An 18,282-nucleotide genomic window follows, 5' to 3' on the forward strand; every position below is an offset into this window, starting at 1 on the left:
AAAAAATTAACCCCAGCCAGGCACAGTGGCTCACACCTGTAATTCCAGCACTTTGGAAGGCCAAGGCAAGCGGATTATTTGAGCCCAGGAGTTCGAGACTAGCCTAGGCAACACAGTGAGACCCCATTTCTACAAAAAATACCAAAAAATTAGCATATGAAAAGACATTCAACTTCACTCATAAGAAAAATGACGCAGGCCGGGCACGGTGGTTCATACCTGTAGTCCCAGCATTTTGGGTGGGAGGCCGAGGCGAGTGGATCACTCAGTCAGGAGTTCGAGACCAGCCTGGCCAATATGGTGAAACCCTGTCTCTACTAAAAATACAAAAAAATTAACCGGGCATGGTGGCGTGCACCTGTAGTCCCAGCTACTTGGGAGGCTGAGGCAGGAGAATCACTTGAGCCTGGGAGGCGGAGGTTGCAGTGAGCCGAGATCGCGCCACTGCACTCCAGCCTGGGTGACAAAGTGAGACTCCATCTCAAAAAAACAAAAACAAAAACAAAAATGATTGAAACAACGCCGAACCACCACTCACCCCTCAGACTGGCCAATTAAAAAGGCTCGGCTCTGTGGGGTTGCAAAATGGGACCACCCTGTGGAGGGAACGTGGCAATACCCAATGCAACCAATGCGCAATCACCCCGCAGCCCAGCACTGCCACACCTAGGAATTCACCCTGAAGACACACCTCAAACAATATGAAAGTACAAACGCACTCACTTATTCATGGGAGGGTTATCTGAATTTACAAAATATTGGAAATAACCTAACTGACCACAGAGAGGACAGCAGCTGAGGAAACTGCGGCTTATCACGTGGTAGAGTGCCAGCCGTGTGGTTCTAAAAGACAGTGAGAAATCCTTGCATCGACACCATGGTTTCCAGGAGAGAGTGTTATGTGAAAAAAACGGTGGCTGGAAGCTCACGCCTGTCATCCCAGCACCTTAGGAGACCAAGGCAGGAGGATTGCTTGAAGCCTGGAGTTCAAGACCATCCTGGGCAACATAGCGAGACCCCATCTCTTCAAGAAAAACTTTAAAAAAATTAGCTGGGCTTGGTGGCACACACCTGTAGTCCCAGCTACTTGGGAGGCTGAGGTGGGAGGAAGGCTTAAGCCCAGGAGATGGAGGCTACAGTGAGCTATGTTTGCAACACTGTACTCCAGCTTGGGTGACAGAGCAAGACCCTGTCTCTAAAACAAAACAAGCCAAAGTGCAAAAGAGCCTATAAAGAATGCTCCGTCTAGGAAAGAGGGGAATATATGTGTATATGTTTATCTTTACAAAATTAAACCCACGGGAGATAAACCAGGAGACAATTATGCTCGTTACCAAAAAGCGAGGAGGAGGTACAGGAGGGAGTGGCTCCCTGCATCTGTCTTCAGGGGCAGTTCTGACATCTAGAAGGATGGTCACACTCTACAAACCTAACAGGATGGGGGTGTGGGGTATGGTGGGAGGCACAAGACTGAAAGCAAACGGGAAGGATGAACGCAGCTGTATTTCCAATGAAGGCACCACTACACTGACGGTGGAGAAGCCGACCCAAGGAACTCATGAGCACAGTGCTTGACGGCACCCGCAGTTGCGGGCAGGGAGTGAACTGCACACAATCCTGACCTCTTCATGGTGGGTTTGTTTTTGCAATCCTGTGGCAAAGCTGCACTGGAGCTCTCAAGCAGGCGTGCACTGGACTCCCTAGCAGATGCGTGAGGATGCTGCTGTTGCTGGGGGCCAGGGTCCTCAGGGTGGAGATGGGGGGTGAGGGAGAACCGTGCAAGGTGGGATGGAATCCAGGCACGGTTCTGTGCTGTTTCAGATCTGTACACGCATAGTACATATGTACGTGTGCGTCTGCACGCAGCATGCCTGTCCTCCCTAGCCTGTCCACAGAAAGGGCCTAAAGCTCAGGCACCCCGTGGCATCGAGCACACCTCGTGTCTAGATCCTGGTCTCTAACGCTGTTCCCCACCAAAGGGAGCCAAGACCCACAGAGCAATGGCCGAGGCCAGAGGCCCAAGAGGACGCCCTGCCATGCCTGGTCATGAGGAGGTGCTCGAAGGAGAGGCACGGCGCACAGGCAGAGCATGGCAGGGTTCCCACCAGCAAATCTCGTACACTGAACACCAGGATAATCAAAGACAGGAGGGACTCACAGACCACTGAAGTTGGGAGGCAATCCACATGTGGCCAGCGATAAAAGAGAACAAACGAGCGTGGATAACCAGTGAATACCTGAGACACACAGGTGGATGGATGGGGGAGGGAGCCCATGTCTGTGGGATGCTGGGGCCAGGAAGCCTGCTCTCCAGCCCTCACCATCTGGCCTCTGTGGGAGTCAGGAAGTGTCTGCACAGATGTTCGCCAGATGCAATGGGAAAACCAGGAGGCATCAGGTGGAGAGGCAGCCCCAGGGCACCTGGGCAACAGCCACAAGCTCTCAAACAGCACAGGAAGAAATCATGTCTTTATGCACACGTGTATGCATGTGTGGTATGTATGCATGGTGTGTGCACGTGTGCATTGTGTGTGGATGTGTGAGGTGTGTATGCATGGTGTGTGCACGTGTGCATTGTGTGTGGATGTGTGTGGTGTGTATGCATGGTGTGTGCACCTGTGCATTGTGTGTGTGCATGCGTGGTGGGTATGTATGGTGTGTGCACGTGTGATTGTGCATGCATGTATGGTGTGTATGCATGGTGTGTCATGTGTGCATTGTGTGTGGATGCATGTGTGGTGTGTATGCATGGTGTGCACGTGCATTGTGCATGCATGGTGTGTGCACGTGTGCACTGGTGTGTATGCATGGTGTGTGCACGTGTGCACTGTGTGTGGTGTATGCATGGTGTGTGCACATGTGCACTGTGTGTGTATGCATGGTGTGTGCACGTATGCACTGTGTGCATGCGTGTGTGGTGTGTGTGCATGTGTGCATGGCGTGTGCATACGTGTGCAGCAGCACCTGGTCCCGTCTCCAGTGCCCAGTAGCGTCACACGCACTTTGGTGCTTTATAAATGCATGGTCAGTGAGGCTGACAGCACCAAGCTGTCCCTTTACCATGACACCTGGAATAGTCACCTGTGATAAGCTATCACATAGGAAACATTTATTTTAAAATTTCATTCTCATTATTTTCTGTAATCTTGAGAGGTTCCAATCAACATTTATTGCCTTATTCTTTTTATCTCATTCCTTTTTGAATGTGTTTATCTCCTAAAATTTTATCTGTGATGGAGATGGGATGCCTGTGAATACAAAAGTTGCAGTGGTGGCACCAGGGTGGGGGGGTGCGGCCGGGGCCACCATGGTCTCCCCTGAGAGGGGGTGCTGTCTTAGGTGCCCCAAGAGGCCCTCGGGCAGCAAGCGTGGGGTGCTGCCAAAATACAGCTCCCCCTGGGTGGGCAGGACACATGTGGCCTCCTGGCAGACAGGTGCCTGGGTGAGCCCGCTGCTCCTGATTAGTCATGAATGGCACCTGGTCTGGGCGACAGTCACCCGCAGGAAGCCCTGAGCTGGCCACCATCACCCTGGGCAGTGGCTCCCGGGGTGCCAACAAGACCTGGGCCCCTTGTTCTTTGGTGCTGAGAGCCCCAGCTGAGGCTGTGGAGGAGGCCCTGGACCTGGTCTGGTGTCTGTCAGAGGCAGGTGCCCAGTCCTTTGACTTGCTTCTCTGAATTGTCATAATTGTGCTGGAATTGTGCCAGAAACTGGTAGCGATAACAGCTCCTGGAAGGCCTGTGGCTGCTGAGGGCTGCCTGGTCCCCCTCAGAACGGCCGGGGGAGCCTCTCCAGAAGCACCAGCTTTGTCTGCAGGTGGACGTTGAAGGGGGGCAGTTGGGTCAGGTTCAGACTCACACCTGTGGTCCCCACGACGCTGGCCAGGACCCGGTGTGTGTCCCTGTAGAGGGCCAGGAGCCCAGGGGCCGCCTCCATGAGGATGTGTGTGTATGCCAGCATGCCTGTCCCCGGCTGCACATCCTCCCTCTTGTCGTACCTGTGGGATGAGAGCTGGTGGTCCTGCCCAGGGCCCCCACATCACCCTGTCCCCCGCCCCCAAGGGGCCCTCACATGGCCTCTGGGAGGGCCGTGCTGTGTGTGGATCCTACCTCCAGGCGCTGTTGACTTGGAGAAACCGAGACACACCTGTCTGGGCGGCTGCCACGTCAATGTGCAGAAGGACATCTAGGAAAACCAGGCCTGCCGTCAGAGCCCAGCCCTGCAGTCGGAGCCACAGCAGTCCCCAGGCAGTGCCCCCAGCACCCACCTGTCTGGGGGGGCACCAGCTGGTGCAGCCTCTGCATTGCGACGCCACCTGGGTAGTTGAAATGGGACACATACAGGGCCGTGGCCGAGTAGGCGGCATTCACCACAAGGTGTCCGATCACAAGCAGAGACCCCGCTTTGTACAGCCAAGACTTTTTATAGTTATTCAGCCTGAAAAAAGAATGGTTACACATCATAGGCAGAACGTGGTGACAATAAAATTAATCTACCTACAAAACATACTAGGAGCATAACCTGCTGTTCAACTTCACCAGGTCATAACAAAGAGCTCACCACCAAATAAACAGAGTCAGTAACCCGTAAAAGTGGTTAAGATACTGCCTCAAGAATTGTCTGTGAAATTCTACCCAAGATGCCAATTTAAAATTTAGATGAGATTTTAAAATATATATATATTTTTGAGACAGAGTCTTGCTGTGTCACCCAGGCTGGAGTGCAGTGGCATGATCTCGGCTCACTGCAACCTCCGCCTCCCAGGCTCAAGTGATTCTCCTGCCTCAGCCTCCCAAGTAGCTGGGACTACCGGTGCACGCCACCATGCCCATCTAATTTTTGTATTTTTAGTAGAGACAGGCTTTCACTATGTTGGCCAGGCTAGTCTTGAACTCCTGACCTCGTGATCTGCCCGCCTCAGCCTCCCAAAGTGCTGAGATTACAGGCATGAGCCACTGCGCCCGGCCTAAAAATATATTTTCAAACAATCCCAAGGCTGAGATTACAGGCGTGAGCCACCGTGCCCGGCCTAAAAATATATTTTCAAACAATCCCAAGTGACTGTGTAGGTCAGAGTGCCACCCGCGCGGCCAAGCCCACTCCCAGCAGGTCTGAGTGAACTCTCTGGGACAGGGTGCCGCCGGTTCTCTCACGATCGACTATGCCAATCTCAGGATCCTACGGCAGAGTTAGCAGCTGCCAGAGAAGTGTGGCCCACGAAGATGAGGCTCTTTATTAGCTGGTCCTTAACGGAAAAGCTTGCCAACCCTGGTCTAAACGCCCTGAACCCCCGATCAAGACTCACTCTCTTCCAAACCCACCAGGCTCCTCGGAGCCCTCTTCTCCACAGGCCCTGCCCTTTGCTGTGGTTTGGATCTGCGTGCCCACCAAATCTCATGTCCAACTGTGATCCCCAATGCTGGAGGTGGGGCCTGCTGGGAGGTGACTGGGTCATGGAGGTGGAGCCCTCAGGAATGGATCAGTGCCATCCCCTCCATGCTGTTCTCCTCACACCGAGTGAGTTCTCGAGAGGTCTGCTTGTTTGAAAATGGGTGACGTCTCCCCCGTCCCTCTTCGTCCTGCTTTGGCCACATAAAAGCGTGCCCGCTTCCCTCTCGCCTTCCGCCATAATGGAAAGTTTTCCCAGGCCAGCCTGGAAGTTGAGCAGACACCAGTACCACGCTTCCCATACAGCCTGCGGAACCGCAAGCCAATGAAGCCTCCTCTTTATAAATTATCCAGTCTTAGGTGTTTCTTTACATCAGTGCGAGGGCAGACTAGTGCACCCCTGAACAATCTCTGGTGCGGTTTCTGAGCTCGAGGCCCCACCTAGGATGACCGCAGCCTCCTAAGTGCCTGCCCCAAAGAGCTCAGCACTGCCAGGGCGTTCGCCCTTCGTTCCTGCCCAAACCTGGAGTGGGCAGTCACTGCGCAAAGCTCGCAATCAGAAACCTTCCACCCCCAGGACTGTCTCAAGGCCCTGGGCCCTGACACCGCGGGAAACGTCCTGCTCTTGCTCCCAGGGTGGCTGGGCTGAGGACCTGACTTCGGAGGGGGCCTTGCTCTACCCTGCACCCCCTCATTTGGACTCCCCAAGTTTGTCCTCCTCCGGATAAGGCCGACTGGCACAGCGGGGGTCCTTGCATGGAGCAGCCCCTCACGCCCAGCACACCAGGCCTCAAAGACACAGAGCTGGGTCCAGTTCCCACTGGATCTTCTTCCCTGCTGGAAAAGCCTGTCACCGAATACAATCCATCTGCGCCGCTCTCCCCGTCTTTCCTACCCTCTTTTCCATGACTCCGGCTGGGGTCTGCTCCTCCTCCAGCCCTGAGCCGACCCGAGACGAGAGGGAGCCAAAGGCACAGAAAAGCAGAGGCAGAGCTCCCAGGAGCCCCCACTGAGGCGTGGCTACAGCAGCCGGAGGAGCCCCCAACCCAGGCACGGCCATGGCAGCCGGAGGAACCCCCAGCGAGGAACAGTCACGGCAGCCAGAGGAGCTCCCAGGCCCGAGGGCAGTGCGGGGCAGTCGGAGCTGGGGGGCACCGTCCCCTCCCTTGTAACAAGTGTCACCGGAAAGCACCTGACCGCTGCCTGAGATCAGGGACCGCATTGTGGGGCTTCCTCTCCAGCCAGAGTGGGCACCTCTCAATGCCCCAGGCCGCGGCCCTCCTGGCCTGCAGCCCTGCCGCCCCTCAATGCCCAGCGTGGCCTGAGTTGGCCTCCTGTTCCCATCAAGGCAGCAAACTCTGAACGGGCACAGAGCTGGCCAGCCTCAGCCCCGGGTCCTTCCCCAGCACCCACAGGGCCAGCAGTGATGGACTCTCCTGGGCCTGAGCCCCGGGTCCTTCCCCAGCACCCACAGGGCCCAGCAGTGATGGACTCTTCCTGGCTCCCTGAGGCTTGCGACACTGAGTGGCAGCCGCGCTCAGACCACCCCACCCTCAGCCCAGGCAGTGCCCTCCCCAGGCCCTGCCAGGCCCCCAGCTCCACCTCCATCACCTGCTGCCTGCAGTCCCTCCCCGCAGGAAGCCCCCTGCCCTCCACAGGACCTTGAGCCTGGGCCACGCTGGGCCCTCTGCACCCAGCCATAGGCACCTCCCTCACCATCCCCCTCTTCCAGCCAGATGAGCCGCCTTGACAAACGCCCTCAAGCCCGAGGCCCTGTCAGGATGGCCACGAACGCCATTCCTCTACCTGACCTGTTGCCCTCAGAGCCTCCCAGGCCTGGCTGCCCCTGCCCTCTGCCGCTGCTACCTATGTGAGCGTCCCTCTCCCATGACAGAGACTGGGACCGCTGGTGCATCACCATATGTGGACCAGTCACCAAATTAACCCAAGACAGAGACCACCTGAGCAAAGCCCTCTGTCAGCACAACGCCAGGCCGGTCCCATCCCATGCAGCCCTCAGGGAGGAGAGAGGACTGGGGTCACCCTCTTTTGACATAAGCGCCTAGTTCAACACACCCTGTGTTTATCTTAAAAAATAGCCCTGGTGGCTCACACCTGCAACCCCAGCACCAGCACTTTCAGAGGAGGAGGCAGGAGGATGGCTTAACCCCCTAGGAGTTGAGGGGTGCAGTAAGCCTCACTCCAGCCTGGGCGACAGAGCAAGACCCTGTTTCAAAAATTAAACACACACATACATCCCCCCAACAGTAAATCAGTGAACCTGTTTCCAATGAAACTATAAAAATGCATGTCACAAAAAGAGCACTCACAGGTAGGAGCAGCCTCTGGCAGCCGTGATGTTGAGCATGGGGAAGGCATAGATGATGAAGCGTAGCTCCTTGTGTGGCAGGAGGGAGTAGAGTGCCATGAAGCCCAGCGCCAGCACCGTCAGCGCGTGCGTCCTTCTGTCTACCAAGCCCAGGGGGACGAAGAGCAGGCTGCAGCCCAGGCCGCGGGGCAGGGCTGAGTAGAAGTACCACAGCAGCGGGGAGGTCTGCGGGCTGGGTTAAGGAGGCCACGCACCTGTCCACGCATGAGCCCATGGGCTGGGTGGCAGGGTCAAGGCGGAGAAGACGCTTGAAGACAGTTGTGCTGAGAGATGCAGCCTGGACCATGGCTCGTGTGCACAGACACCACTCAGGCCTCAGGCCCCTCCTAAAAGACAGAGCCCAGGCCACAGCTCGGGTGCACACATACCACTTGGGCGTCGGGCCCCCTCCAGGCAGGACCAAGGCAGCAAGGGCCACGGAACGTTCGGTCTCTGTACCCTTTTCTTCACTGTTAAAAACAGATGGTCGGCTGGGCGCAGTGGCTCATGTCTGTAATCCCAGCACTTTGGGAGGCCAAGGTGGGTAGATCACGAGGTAAAGAGATCGAGACCATCCTGGCCAACATGGTGAAACCCTGTCTCTACTACAAATACAAAAATTTAGCTGGGCATGGTGGCATGTGCCTGTAATCCCGGCTACTCAGGAGGCTGAGGCAGGAGAATCACTTGAACCAGGGAGTTGGAGGTTGCAGTGAGCCGAGATCATGCCACTGTACTCCAACCTGGCGACAGAGTGAGACTCTGTCTCAAAAAAAAAAAAAAACCAAAAAACAAAAAACAGACGGTCACGGGTGACACACGTTGGGGATTCGTTATGCTGTTCCATCTATGCGTGTACGTTTGACATAATTCCTAAGAAAGCGCTTTTTAAATGCAGATTGTCCGGGCCGGGCGTGGTGGCTCACACCTGTAATCCCAGCACTTTGGGAGGCCGAGGCAGGTGGATTACCTGAGTTCGAGAGTTCAAGATCAGCCTGACCAACATGGTAAAACCCCGTCTCTACTAAAAATACAAAAATTAGCCAGGCGTGGTGGCGTGCGCCTATAGTCCCAGCTACTCATGAGGCTGAGGCAGGAGAATTGCTTGAACCAGGGAGGTGGAGGTTGCAGTGAGCCGAGATCACACCACTGTACTCCAGCCTGGGCGACAGAGCGAGACTCAGTCTCAAAAAAAAAAAAAAAAAAAAAGCAGATTGTCCGAGGAGCAGAGGAGAGGCTGGGGTAATCTGGGGCAGGGCTGTTTCCAGCCCTCAGGCTGTTTCCTGGCTGAGAGAGGGCAGCCAGGACCTCACCTCCCATGGCCAGCATTTCCCAGGAGCAAGTGGGAGGGAGGGGCTCCATCCTGACCCTGCAGCCACGCTGCACAGAAGGGAGAAGCAGCTGCTTCCACTGCCCACGGAGGCCCAGGAGATGTGGCTGGGGGTCCCACCCATCGCCCTCCTGCACGGACACTGAAGGATACCCCCCAGTTGGAGCTTTTGTTCAGGACAGTGTTGTACCAAAGCACCTTTCCTTCCGGCCAAGTGAGCTGCCGCCAAAAATAAGAGTCCACAGCAACCGTCAGTCCTGACAAAATAAAATACAGTTTCTTAGTCGCAAACACAGCCATCAGTAAACATCCCGCCACAATGCAGCCCCCATCACTACAGAAACTACAAGCTGCTTTCATATAAAAGAGGTTGGGCTGGGTGGGAAGATTGCTGGAGCCTAGGAGTTCAAGGTTGCAGTGGGCCATGATCACGCCACTGCACTCCATCCTGGGTGACAGAGCAAGACTATCTCTAAAACAAAAAAAGAAAAAAGACACCAACTGTGTCGAGGACACCACTGCCCAGAACCACCGCCTGGCGCAGGGACAAGCCGCCCTCCACTCTTGTGGCCTCCCCCAGCCCAAGGACAAGGGACAGACCAGTGAACAGGGGCTCCTAAGGCGCACGGTGGGTCCCCCTGGAGATCCCCGGGCAGGGGGCTTAGGATCGAAATGTTTTAACACTGCTAAAGTTAGGGTCATTTTATTTCATGGGGATGAAAACCTCCCAAATTTCTCTTGACCTTTGTAAAACAAGGCGAAACAAAATCCAGTTAGAAGCATCCCACAGCGACTGACTTACCTAAACAGAGGATCCCTGCTGGGATGGCGTGGCGAAGGGCTCTGACTACAGAAACCTTTCGGTTGCCCAAGGCCAGCAGCAGCAGGAGGCCCAGGAACAGGCACAGCTCCGCCCTGAACACGATGATGGCGAAGGCTGACAGCCAGATGAAGCGGGCCCACTCGTGCTGCAGCCAGGCCGCGAGGGCCAGCAGGACTGCAAGACAGTGCGGGAGGGGTGCTCGTCAAGACACAGGGCCCACCTGGCCCAGAAAACACCCGGGGAAGTGAAGGGTGACTCCTTTTCCTGTTATAAAAGCCACACAAATATCCCAGAAAACAAACTGCTCAGAGCCGCCCCCCGCACCTATGCTGTTGGCCAGGAAGTGTGTCCCAACCCAGCATGGAAAACAAAGAGCCTGGTTTCAGGTCACAGACCATCCTGAGGAACCCAGTGGGGAATGGCCATTACGGGGGAGGCACTGCCATCAGCTGCACAGCCCGACTCAGGGGAGCCCCTGCCCAGCACCGCGGGTGTGCAGGCCCGGCCAGCAGCTACGTACCTACAGGCAGGGCCAGCACATTGGGCAGTGTCCGCGTGCAGTAGAACATCAGGTGGAACTGCATGGCCGTCACCCAGCAGAACATGGTGGCCACCATGGCCCCAAAGTGCCGTCTCACTTCCTTTTGTAACGTCCAGAGTCCAAAAATCACGCCGAGTCCGAGCACTCCTCTAACTAAACAAAGACAGTGACAGCACCTGAGCCTGCAGTGGAGGAGTATCCAGTGGGGCCTCCTACATGGGGCCTCCTACATGGGTCCTTCTACACAGATCTTTCTATATGGATTTTTCTATGCTGCTGCAATGCCAGCTGACGGCTACGTCAGGCAAAGCAGCCTTGAGGGCATTGTCTCCATGTTGAAAACAGACGACTGGCCCCAGGCCCCCTGCACTCCTGTCGGGAACTGAGGACCCTTGCGGGGGCTGCTCTCTGAAGCATGAGGGAGGACACACAACTTGGGGGTGCCACGAGCTGAGCCCTACACTAAACCAGAGACCCCACCAGGCTGTGGCATCTCCAGGGGCAATGTTTGCAAAGGCCAGGCTCAGACCTTGCTCTAACCAGCAGCCATGAGGAGGTGGGACGTGGCACGAACACAGGCTCCCAGGCAGGAAGGGGGTCAGGACCCCTCTCCCCATTTGACAGCAGGAGCCACCTCTGGGCTGGTGGTCTGATGAGGAGGTGGTGAGGGGGCAGGTGTGCCCAGGACAGTACCCAGCTGACCACACATCCTCACCGTGGACCGGCCTGTCAGCCGCTGGCAAGAGAGACTGAAAACAGGAAGAAAAATGAACTTCTGGGTGGCTCTTGCTACCTTTCCAGAAGGCCAGAGGAACTTCAAAGCCATGTGAGAAGCAACTGGGTCCAGGCAGCTGTGGGGGCCAATGGGCAGAGATACCCAGGCACTGCCAAGGGGGCCACAGATGTCTGAGGGCTGGACCTGCTGTTCCCAGAATACCCCATGTGCATACCAGGCATTTTCTTTTCACTGATTGCTGGATTCGGACGGCAAATGTCTTTTTTTTTTCTTTTTAAGGACAGAGTTTCCCTCTGTTGCTCGGGCTGGAGTGCAGTGGCATAATCTCGGCTCACTGCAACCTCTGCCTTCCGGGTTCAAGCAATTCTCCTACCTCAGCCTCCGGAGTAGCTGGGATTATAGGCGCATGCCAACACGCCCGGCTAATTTTTGTATTTTTAGTAGAGACAAGGTTTCCCATGTTGGCCAGGATGGTCTCAAATTCCTGACCTCAGGTGATCCCCCCGCCTCGGCCTCCCAAAGTGCTGGGATTACAGGCGTGAGCCACCGTGCCCAGCCTGAATGTCTTAATAGGACATTTTTCACTGATACTCATGAGTGGGCCTGGCTCCAGCTGCTGTATTTTTGGTGCTGGAATTTCCCCTGGGCTTTTAAACAATTCACAGACCCCGGCAAAGCTCCGCTTCCCCTTTTCCCCATCAGGTCCATCCCCTGCGTCTCTTCTGTTGGTTTTCCATCTTCCCAAATGCCCAACAATCTCAACCCTGTGCCCAACAAAGGTAGCCTCGGCCCCAGGATCAGCCTTGGCCGCGGGATCACCCTCAGCCCCGGGATCAGCCTCGGCCGCGGGATCACCCTCGGCCCCGGGATCAGCCTCGGCCCCGGGATCAGCCTCGGCCCCGGGATCACCCTCGGCCCCGGGATCAGCCTCGGCCCCGGGATCACCCTCGGCCCCGAGATCACCCTCGGCCCCGGGATCACCCTCGGCCCCAGGATGACATGCTCTTCATCCAGAGACGAAGGATTTTGGCCTGTGGCAGGGGCTGGGGGGGCACTAGCAATTCCAGGTCACCTTAGTGGGATCAGGAAGGACACAGGGTGGGCTCCCGTTCACCAGCTGAAGCTGCAGCCCTCCAAGGTTCTGTCCAGCTGGAGTCCGCCCAGCTCTGCCCAACCGCCCAACCTCTTGCTGCCACCCCTGGAATAAGCAGAAGCTTCCAAGGGAATGTGGACTCAGCCCCAGAATTGCCTGTGGACTTCCTTTCCCTGGCTCGTGGCCCCCCAACTCCTCCCCATCTGGGGCTTCCTGATGCCTCTACAGGACATGCACGACTTGTCCAGCTGTCCCCGTGCCATGGTGGGTTTCCGTTCCCAATCTGCCCCTTCAAGAAGCAGAACTGCTCCTTCCCCAGGAACGTGCTGCTTCTTAAAGCTCTCCACGCAAGCTGGACTGACTCGCTGGAAGCATGTCTGGGTATTAAAAGCAATAAAAGTGTACTGCAATGAAAAAGTGGTGATTGCTGACTTCAAAAACTCAGGTTGTGTGACTGGGCATGGTGGCTCATGCCTGTAATCCCAGCACTGTGGAAGGCTGAGGTGGGACAATCACTTGAGCCCAGGAGTTCAAAGCTGTAGTGAGCTATGATTGCACCACTGCACTTCAGCCTAGGTGACACAGCAAGGCCCTGTCTCAAAAAAGAAAAAAAAATCGGTTTTCAGAACAATATGTACAAAACGTTCTAATTTTTTTTTTTAAAGTCCTCATGTGGGCACAGAGAAAGACCCAGGATTTGCACACAGGCCCTGCAGTGGCGGCCTCTGGGAATGTGAGGTTTCTGTTTGTAACGTTCCCCAAGGCAAATGGTGCTGCTTCTGCAGGAATAAAGGCTGTTGACCCCATGGGGGCTTGCCAGGTGAGGCGGGAGCAGCAGGCTCAGGTGGCGAGAGCTGCCTCACAGGCAGTCGGCATTTCTCTTGTACCTGCCGTCACCCCTAATTTCAGTCAAGAGTGTGGAGGCACAGAGGGGCTGACTCAGACGTCCCAGGCCTGACCTGAGCGCCTGCTCTGAGCCTCCATGCCACAGTGATCGAGGGCAGGCAAGACTGTAACAGACAGCGTTCCTGGGCAGGAGGGACCGTGGCCTCACTGAGGTCACCCGATGACACCACAGTCCCTCACTCCCTCCTCCTTTGTTGAAGACCCCCTTACCTATTAGCTGAGAGTAAAACTTGGACATTTCTAACAGCGAAAGCACGTAAACCGCGGGGCTGGAGAACACTGCAATCACCACTGGCCCAAGGAACGTCCTGGGGACGACTCCGGGGAACTCGAGATGGTCGTACTGTGAGGAGAAGGGCAGGTCAGTGCACCGGGGCCCTGCCAGCTGGTAACATGAGGTTTTCCCCAAAGACAGCAGGGGCCCCTCACCTGCTCCAGGTCTTGCCAGTGGTAGAGCAGGTCATGTGTGGCCTGCAGGTTGAAGCTCTCCTCCACTTTGGTGTAGGGACAGATGACCAGGTGGACAGTGGCTACGGCCACCAGCAGCCCCAGCAGCAGGGGCCGCCTGCCTGATGACCCCTTTCCAGCCATTCCAGGCTTTCAGCTTCACGTACCTTCACAGGCCAACAGTGCGAGACACCAGCCGTTAGCACTGCCACTCCACGCATGCTGGAAAAGTGGAAACAGATTCCTGAGGATCGAAAGTCACTCTTGCGCTCACGTTTGGGAGATCGGGGTAAAGGGTTAGCAGGAATTCTCTGAACTACTGTCTTAGTCGCACTACTACAAATCTGAAAACGCATCAAGATGGAAAGTTTGGAGAAAAAATCACACTTGAGAAGCTTTCATACTGTAACCAGTGATGTGACACTTCCAGCTCTGTGAATGTTTTTCTGGGGAGAAGGATCTCAGTCGCAGAACCCTGAGTCTGACCAGGCCTGGGCCACGAGGGCAATGGAGGGTGGTAAATGGCCCCTGCCCCCCAGTCTAAATCTGGCAGGAGAGTCAGCAAAACCCAGGCTTGGCCCCGAGGGAACCGGCTGAAGAAGACGGAATGGGAGGCTGAGGGGTGCCGGTTAGCTGGGTGGGAGGCATCAAGCTGGAGGGTGGCGGACAGGGGCCCCGGGAGGGCAAGAAACTGAACGTAGTACAGCTGCCGGGACACACGGCTCGAATGGCCAGCAAAGCCCCCGCTCCCAGGAATGGTGGGATGGGGCTGTGGACGCCTGCGCCGAACCCCACCCTGGGGGCTGGGAGAAGCCATGGCCGGCTTTCCCAAAGGTGGCACCACACTGGCCATGAGCCTGCATGTGAGCCTGGGAAGACTGGCAATGGGTCCCCCAAACACTAACAGGACAACCTCAGGGGCCCGTGGCACGGAGCTTCCTGAGAGGCCAGCAACATGTCCAGCTGCTACACGTGAGAGACCGAGGGAGGGGAGGGGGCAAATTCTTCACGTTTCTGGCTTCTTTTAAAACAGGTTTGATTTTATTCAATCCAAACCAGAAGGGCCAGAAGCAAAGGGAGAGAGAACCCCAGGGCTTACCATTTATTAAAACTACTTAAAAAAATTTTTTTAAGAGACAGCATCTTACTCTGTCACCCAAGCTGGAGTGCAGTGGCGTGATCATGGCTCACTGCAGCCTCAAACTCCTGGGATCCTTTTGCCTGAGCCTCCTGAGTAGCCGCAGCTACAGGTGTGGGTCACCACACTCAGTTTTCTTATTTTTTGTAAAGACAGGGTCTTGCTTTGTAGCCCAGGCTGGTATGGAATTCCTGGCTTCAAGCTATCTTCCTACCTTGGCCTCCTGAAGTATTGGGATTACAGGCGTGGGCCACCATGCCCAGCCAAAACTATCTTTTGATCAAACGGAGAGTTAAGAAGTGTACAAAGATGGCAACCAAAGGAAAATCTGTAGATTAGAAGGAAGGGGAACCCTATTTGATATGGTGTGCAGGGGGTGGAGAGAAAGAAAAAAGAAAGCTTTAATAATTTTACGACTGAAATGGTATGCAGTTCTCTCCTTTGCCAAATATAAAAACCTGGGGCCGGATGCAGTGGCTCATTCCCGTAATCCCAGCTCTTCGGGAGGCTGAGGTGGGTGGATCACGAGGTCAGCAGATCAAGACCATCCCGGCCAACATGGTGAAACCCTGTCTCTACTAAAAATACAAAAATTAGCTGGACATGGTAGTGCACGCCTATAATCCCAGCTACTCGGGAGGCTAAGGCAGGAGAATCGCTTGAGCCCAGGAGGCAGAGGCCGCAGTGAGCCGAGATCACACCACTGAAATCCAGTCTGGGCCACAGAGCGTGACTCCATCTCAGAAATAAATAAATAAATAATAAAAAATTTAAAAAAATAAACTTGGTATCAAACAAAGAGAAAGGTCGAAGGACTAGGTTAGGAATCACTAACTGAGGGAGGGCCCACTCAGCTGTCTCCCACTTGCTAAGACACAAGCTTTTTGACGGTGGGGGGTTTTTGATGCTGGATGATTTTTCCCACCAGCGCAGCCTCAGCACCAAGGGCAGAGGCCAGCCGCTGTGGCCTGAAGGCTGCCTCACTGCCACCTCCCCTGCTGGACTCATCCTGCGGGCAGGACTTGCTTGGTGGACTCACTGCTGAATCAGCAAAGCCTGCCGCGCAGGAGGCACTCGACAAGGCTGCTGAAGAAGAAATCGGTAAAAACTCCTACACGGGGATCTCATCACACCAGCTCACGTGCTTATTAAAAATATGTTCCAGCAGCCGGGAGCGGTGGCTCATTCCTGTAATCCCAGCACTTTGGGAGGCTGAGGCGGGTGGATTACAAGGTCAAGAGATCGAGACCAGCTTGGCCAACATGGTAAAACCCTGTCTCTACTAAAAATACAAAAAAATTAGCTGGGGTGGTGGCGAGTAGTCCCAGCTACTTGGGAGGCTGAGGCAGGAGAATGGCGTGAACCCAGGAGGTGGAGCTTGCAGTGAGCCGAGATCGCGCCACTGCACTCCTGCCTGGGCGACAGAGCAAGACTCCATCTCAAAAATAAATAAATAAATTAATTAAATTAAATAAAAATATGTTCCAACGGCCGGGCGTGGTGGCTCATGCCTGTAATCCCAACACTTTGGGAGGCTGAGGTGGGTGGATCACGAGGTCAAGAGATAGAGACCAGCTTGGCCAACATGATAAAACCCCATCTCTACTAAAAATACAAAAATTAGCTGCGTGTGGTGGCGGGTGCCTGTAGTCCCAGCTACTTGGGAGGCTGAGGCAGGAGAATCGCTTGAACCTGGGAGGCAGAGGTTGCAGTGAGTGGAAATTGCGCCACTGCACTCCAGCCTGGCGAGCAAGTGAGACTCCATCTCAAACAAAAAATATGTTCGTGCTTTGATTTCCATAGGGGATGACAGAACACTCACACATGACTTCCTGCTTCTCTCACTATCATGAGAGAAAAAAATTAGTTTAAAGAACAGAGGCTGGGCACGGTGGCTCACGCCTGTAATCCCAGCACTTTGGGAGGCTGAGGTGGGTGGATCACAAGGTCAGGAATTCAAGACCAGCCTAGCCAGCATGGTGAAACCGCATCTCTACTAAAAATACAAAAATTAGCTGGGCATGGTGATGTGCGCATGTAATCCCAACTACTTGGAAGGCAGAGGCAGGAGAATTGCTTGAACTTGGGAGGAGGTTGCAGCAAGCCAAGATCGCACCACTGTACTCCAGCCTGGACAACAGAGCCATACTCCGTCTCAAAAAAAAAAAGAAATAGGAAGCAAGCCGGATGTGTTGGCTCACGCCTGTAATTCCAGCTACTCAGGAGTTCAAGACCAACCTGGGCTACAGAGCCAGACCCCATCTCCACAAAAATAATCCCAGCTACTCAGGAAGCTGACATGGGGCGGACTGCTTGAGGCCCGGAGTTCAAGACCAACTTGGGCTACATCATGAGACCCCATTTCTAAAAATAAAAAATAAAACTGAACGGGGAGCATCTACGTGCCAAGATGTGGGAGGTGCACACAGCAAGTGCGCTTGGCAGTCCCCCCGAACCCCACTCCACACCTCTCCACCCAGGGGATTTCCCCAGCAAGGAAGAGTTCAGCTGTGGAGTGAAAACATTACGTGCTGACTCTGACACTCCTGGCGGGCCCCCAGCACCTCCTCGGACCCAACAAGGTGTGCCTTCTGCTGATGACCAGCACAGCTCACTTTCGAAGGCATGAGAAGACCAAGGGTGAGTCTGGATTCTCTGCCAGGAGCACGGGAAGACCAAGTCGACACCAGCAAGCACGAAAACCACGACGAACCCCCCACCAGGCGAGGGTGAATGGACACTGTCCTGCACTAGCCCACTCTGCTGGGCAGCTGCTCAGCAGCTGTGGCTAATCTAAGTGACAGGTGCCTCGGGAGCATCCACAGGTTAAAACGGGCCCAGGCCATGACACTTTAAAATGGTAGTTTACAGAACAATGGCATCTCAGATTAGGGAATGACCTGCAAAGACCCTCTTGTCCCCATCAATCCAGATTTTAAGGCCTCTACCGAAATTGATCAAATCAGGCTAGGCATGGTGGCTCACGCCTGTAACCCTAGCACTTTGGGAGGCTGAGGCAGGCAGATCGCTTGAGGTCAGGAGTTCGAGACCAGCCTGGCCAACATGGTGAAACCCCGTCTCTACTAAAAATACAAAAATTAGCCGGACCTGGTGGTGGGTGCCTGTAATCCCAACTTAGGAGGCTGAGGCAGCAGAATCACAGGAACCTGGAAGGCGGAGCTTGCAGTGAGCTGAGATCGCGCTACTGCACTCCAGCCTGGGCGACAAAGTGAGACTCCGTCTCAAAAAAACAGAAAAGAAACTGGTCAAATCAGATGTTGCTATTTTTTTTTTTTTTAATGTGCAGTGTTATCTGCACTCCTTCCTTCCACAGGCAGGAGTTCTCTGAAATCCAGACGCTGCACGTTTTATTTCCCCTAATTTAAACCAGGGGTTCCTGAACATGAGCGAGTGTTCATCACCTCAAGCGCCTGTAGAAATGCAGATCCCCAGCCCCCAGAGACCCTAAGTGGACCCCAGCCCCAGCTGGAAAGTCCAGCCCCCAGGTGAAA

General features: G+C 54.9%; 1 protein-coding gene across 5 annotated transcripts in view; it reads right to left on the reverse strand.

Moving 5' to 3' along the window:
* The window catches only part of ALG12 (ALG12 alpha-1,6-mannosyltransferase), a 57,976-nt gene that overhangs the window by 39,009 nt on the left and 685 nt on the right, over positions 1 to 18,282 (reverse strand). For 3 of the 5 annotated variants that reach the window (XM_055374456.2, XM_063704600.1, XM_063704601.1), the window contains exons 2-9: positions 13,615 to 13,854; positions 13,396 to 13,528; positions 10,430 to 10,603; positions 9,889 to 10,083; positions 9,240 to 9,343; positions 7,719 to 7,942; positions 4,268 to 4,437; positions 4,110 to 4,185 (exon numbers count right to left, since the gene is read on the reverse strand). In XM_055374456.2, coding sequence (XP_055230431.1) covers positions 4,110 to 4,185; positions 4,268 to 4,437; positions 7,719 to 7,942; positions 9,240 to 9,343; positions 9,889 to 10,083; positions 10,430 to 10,603; positions 13,396 to 13,528; positions 13,615 to 13,776 — 1,238 coding nt within the window. In that variant the 5' untranslated portion in view covers positions 13,777 to 13,854. Of the gene's footprint in view, positions 1 to 3,087; positions 4,021 to 4,109; positions 4,186 to 4,267; positions 4,438 to 7,718; positions 7,943 to 9,239; positions 9,344 to 9,888; positions 10,084 to 10,429; positions 10,604 to 13,395; positions 13,529 to 13,614; positions 13,855 to 18,282 lie in introns of those variants that run through there. The other 2 variants (XM_004063671.5, XM_063704599.1) reach the window with 2 other exon arrangements.

Source organism: Gorilla gorilla, chromosome 23 (genome assembly GCF_029281585.2).
Source record: "Gorilla gorilla gorilla isolate KB3781 chromosome 23, NHGRI_mGorGor1-v2.1_pri, whole genome shotgun sequence".
Taxonomy (NCBI): domain Eukaryota; kingdom Metazoa; phylum Chordata; class Mammalia; order Primates; family Hominidae; genus Gorilla; species Gorilla gorilla.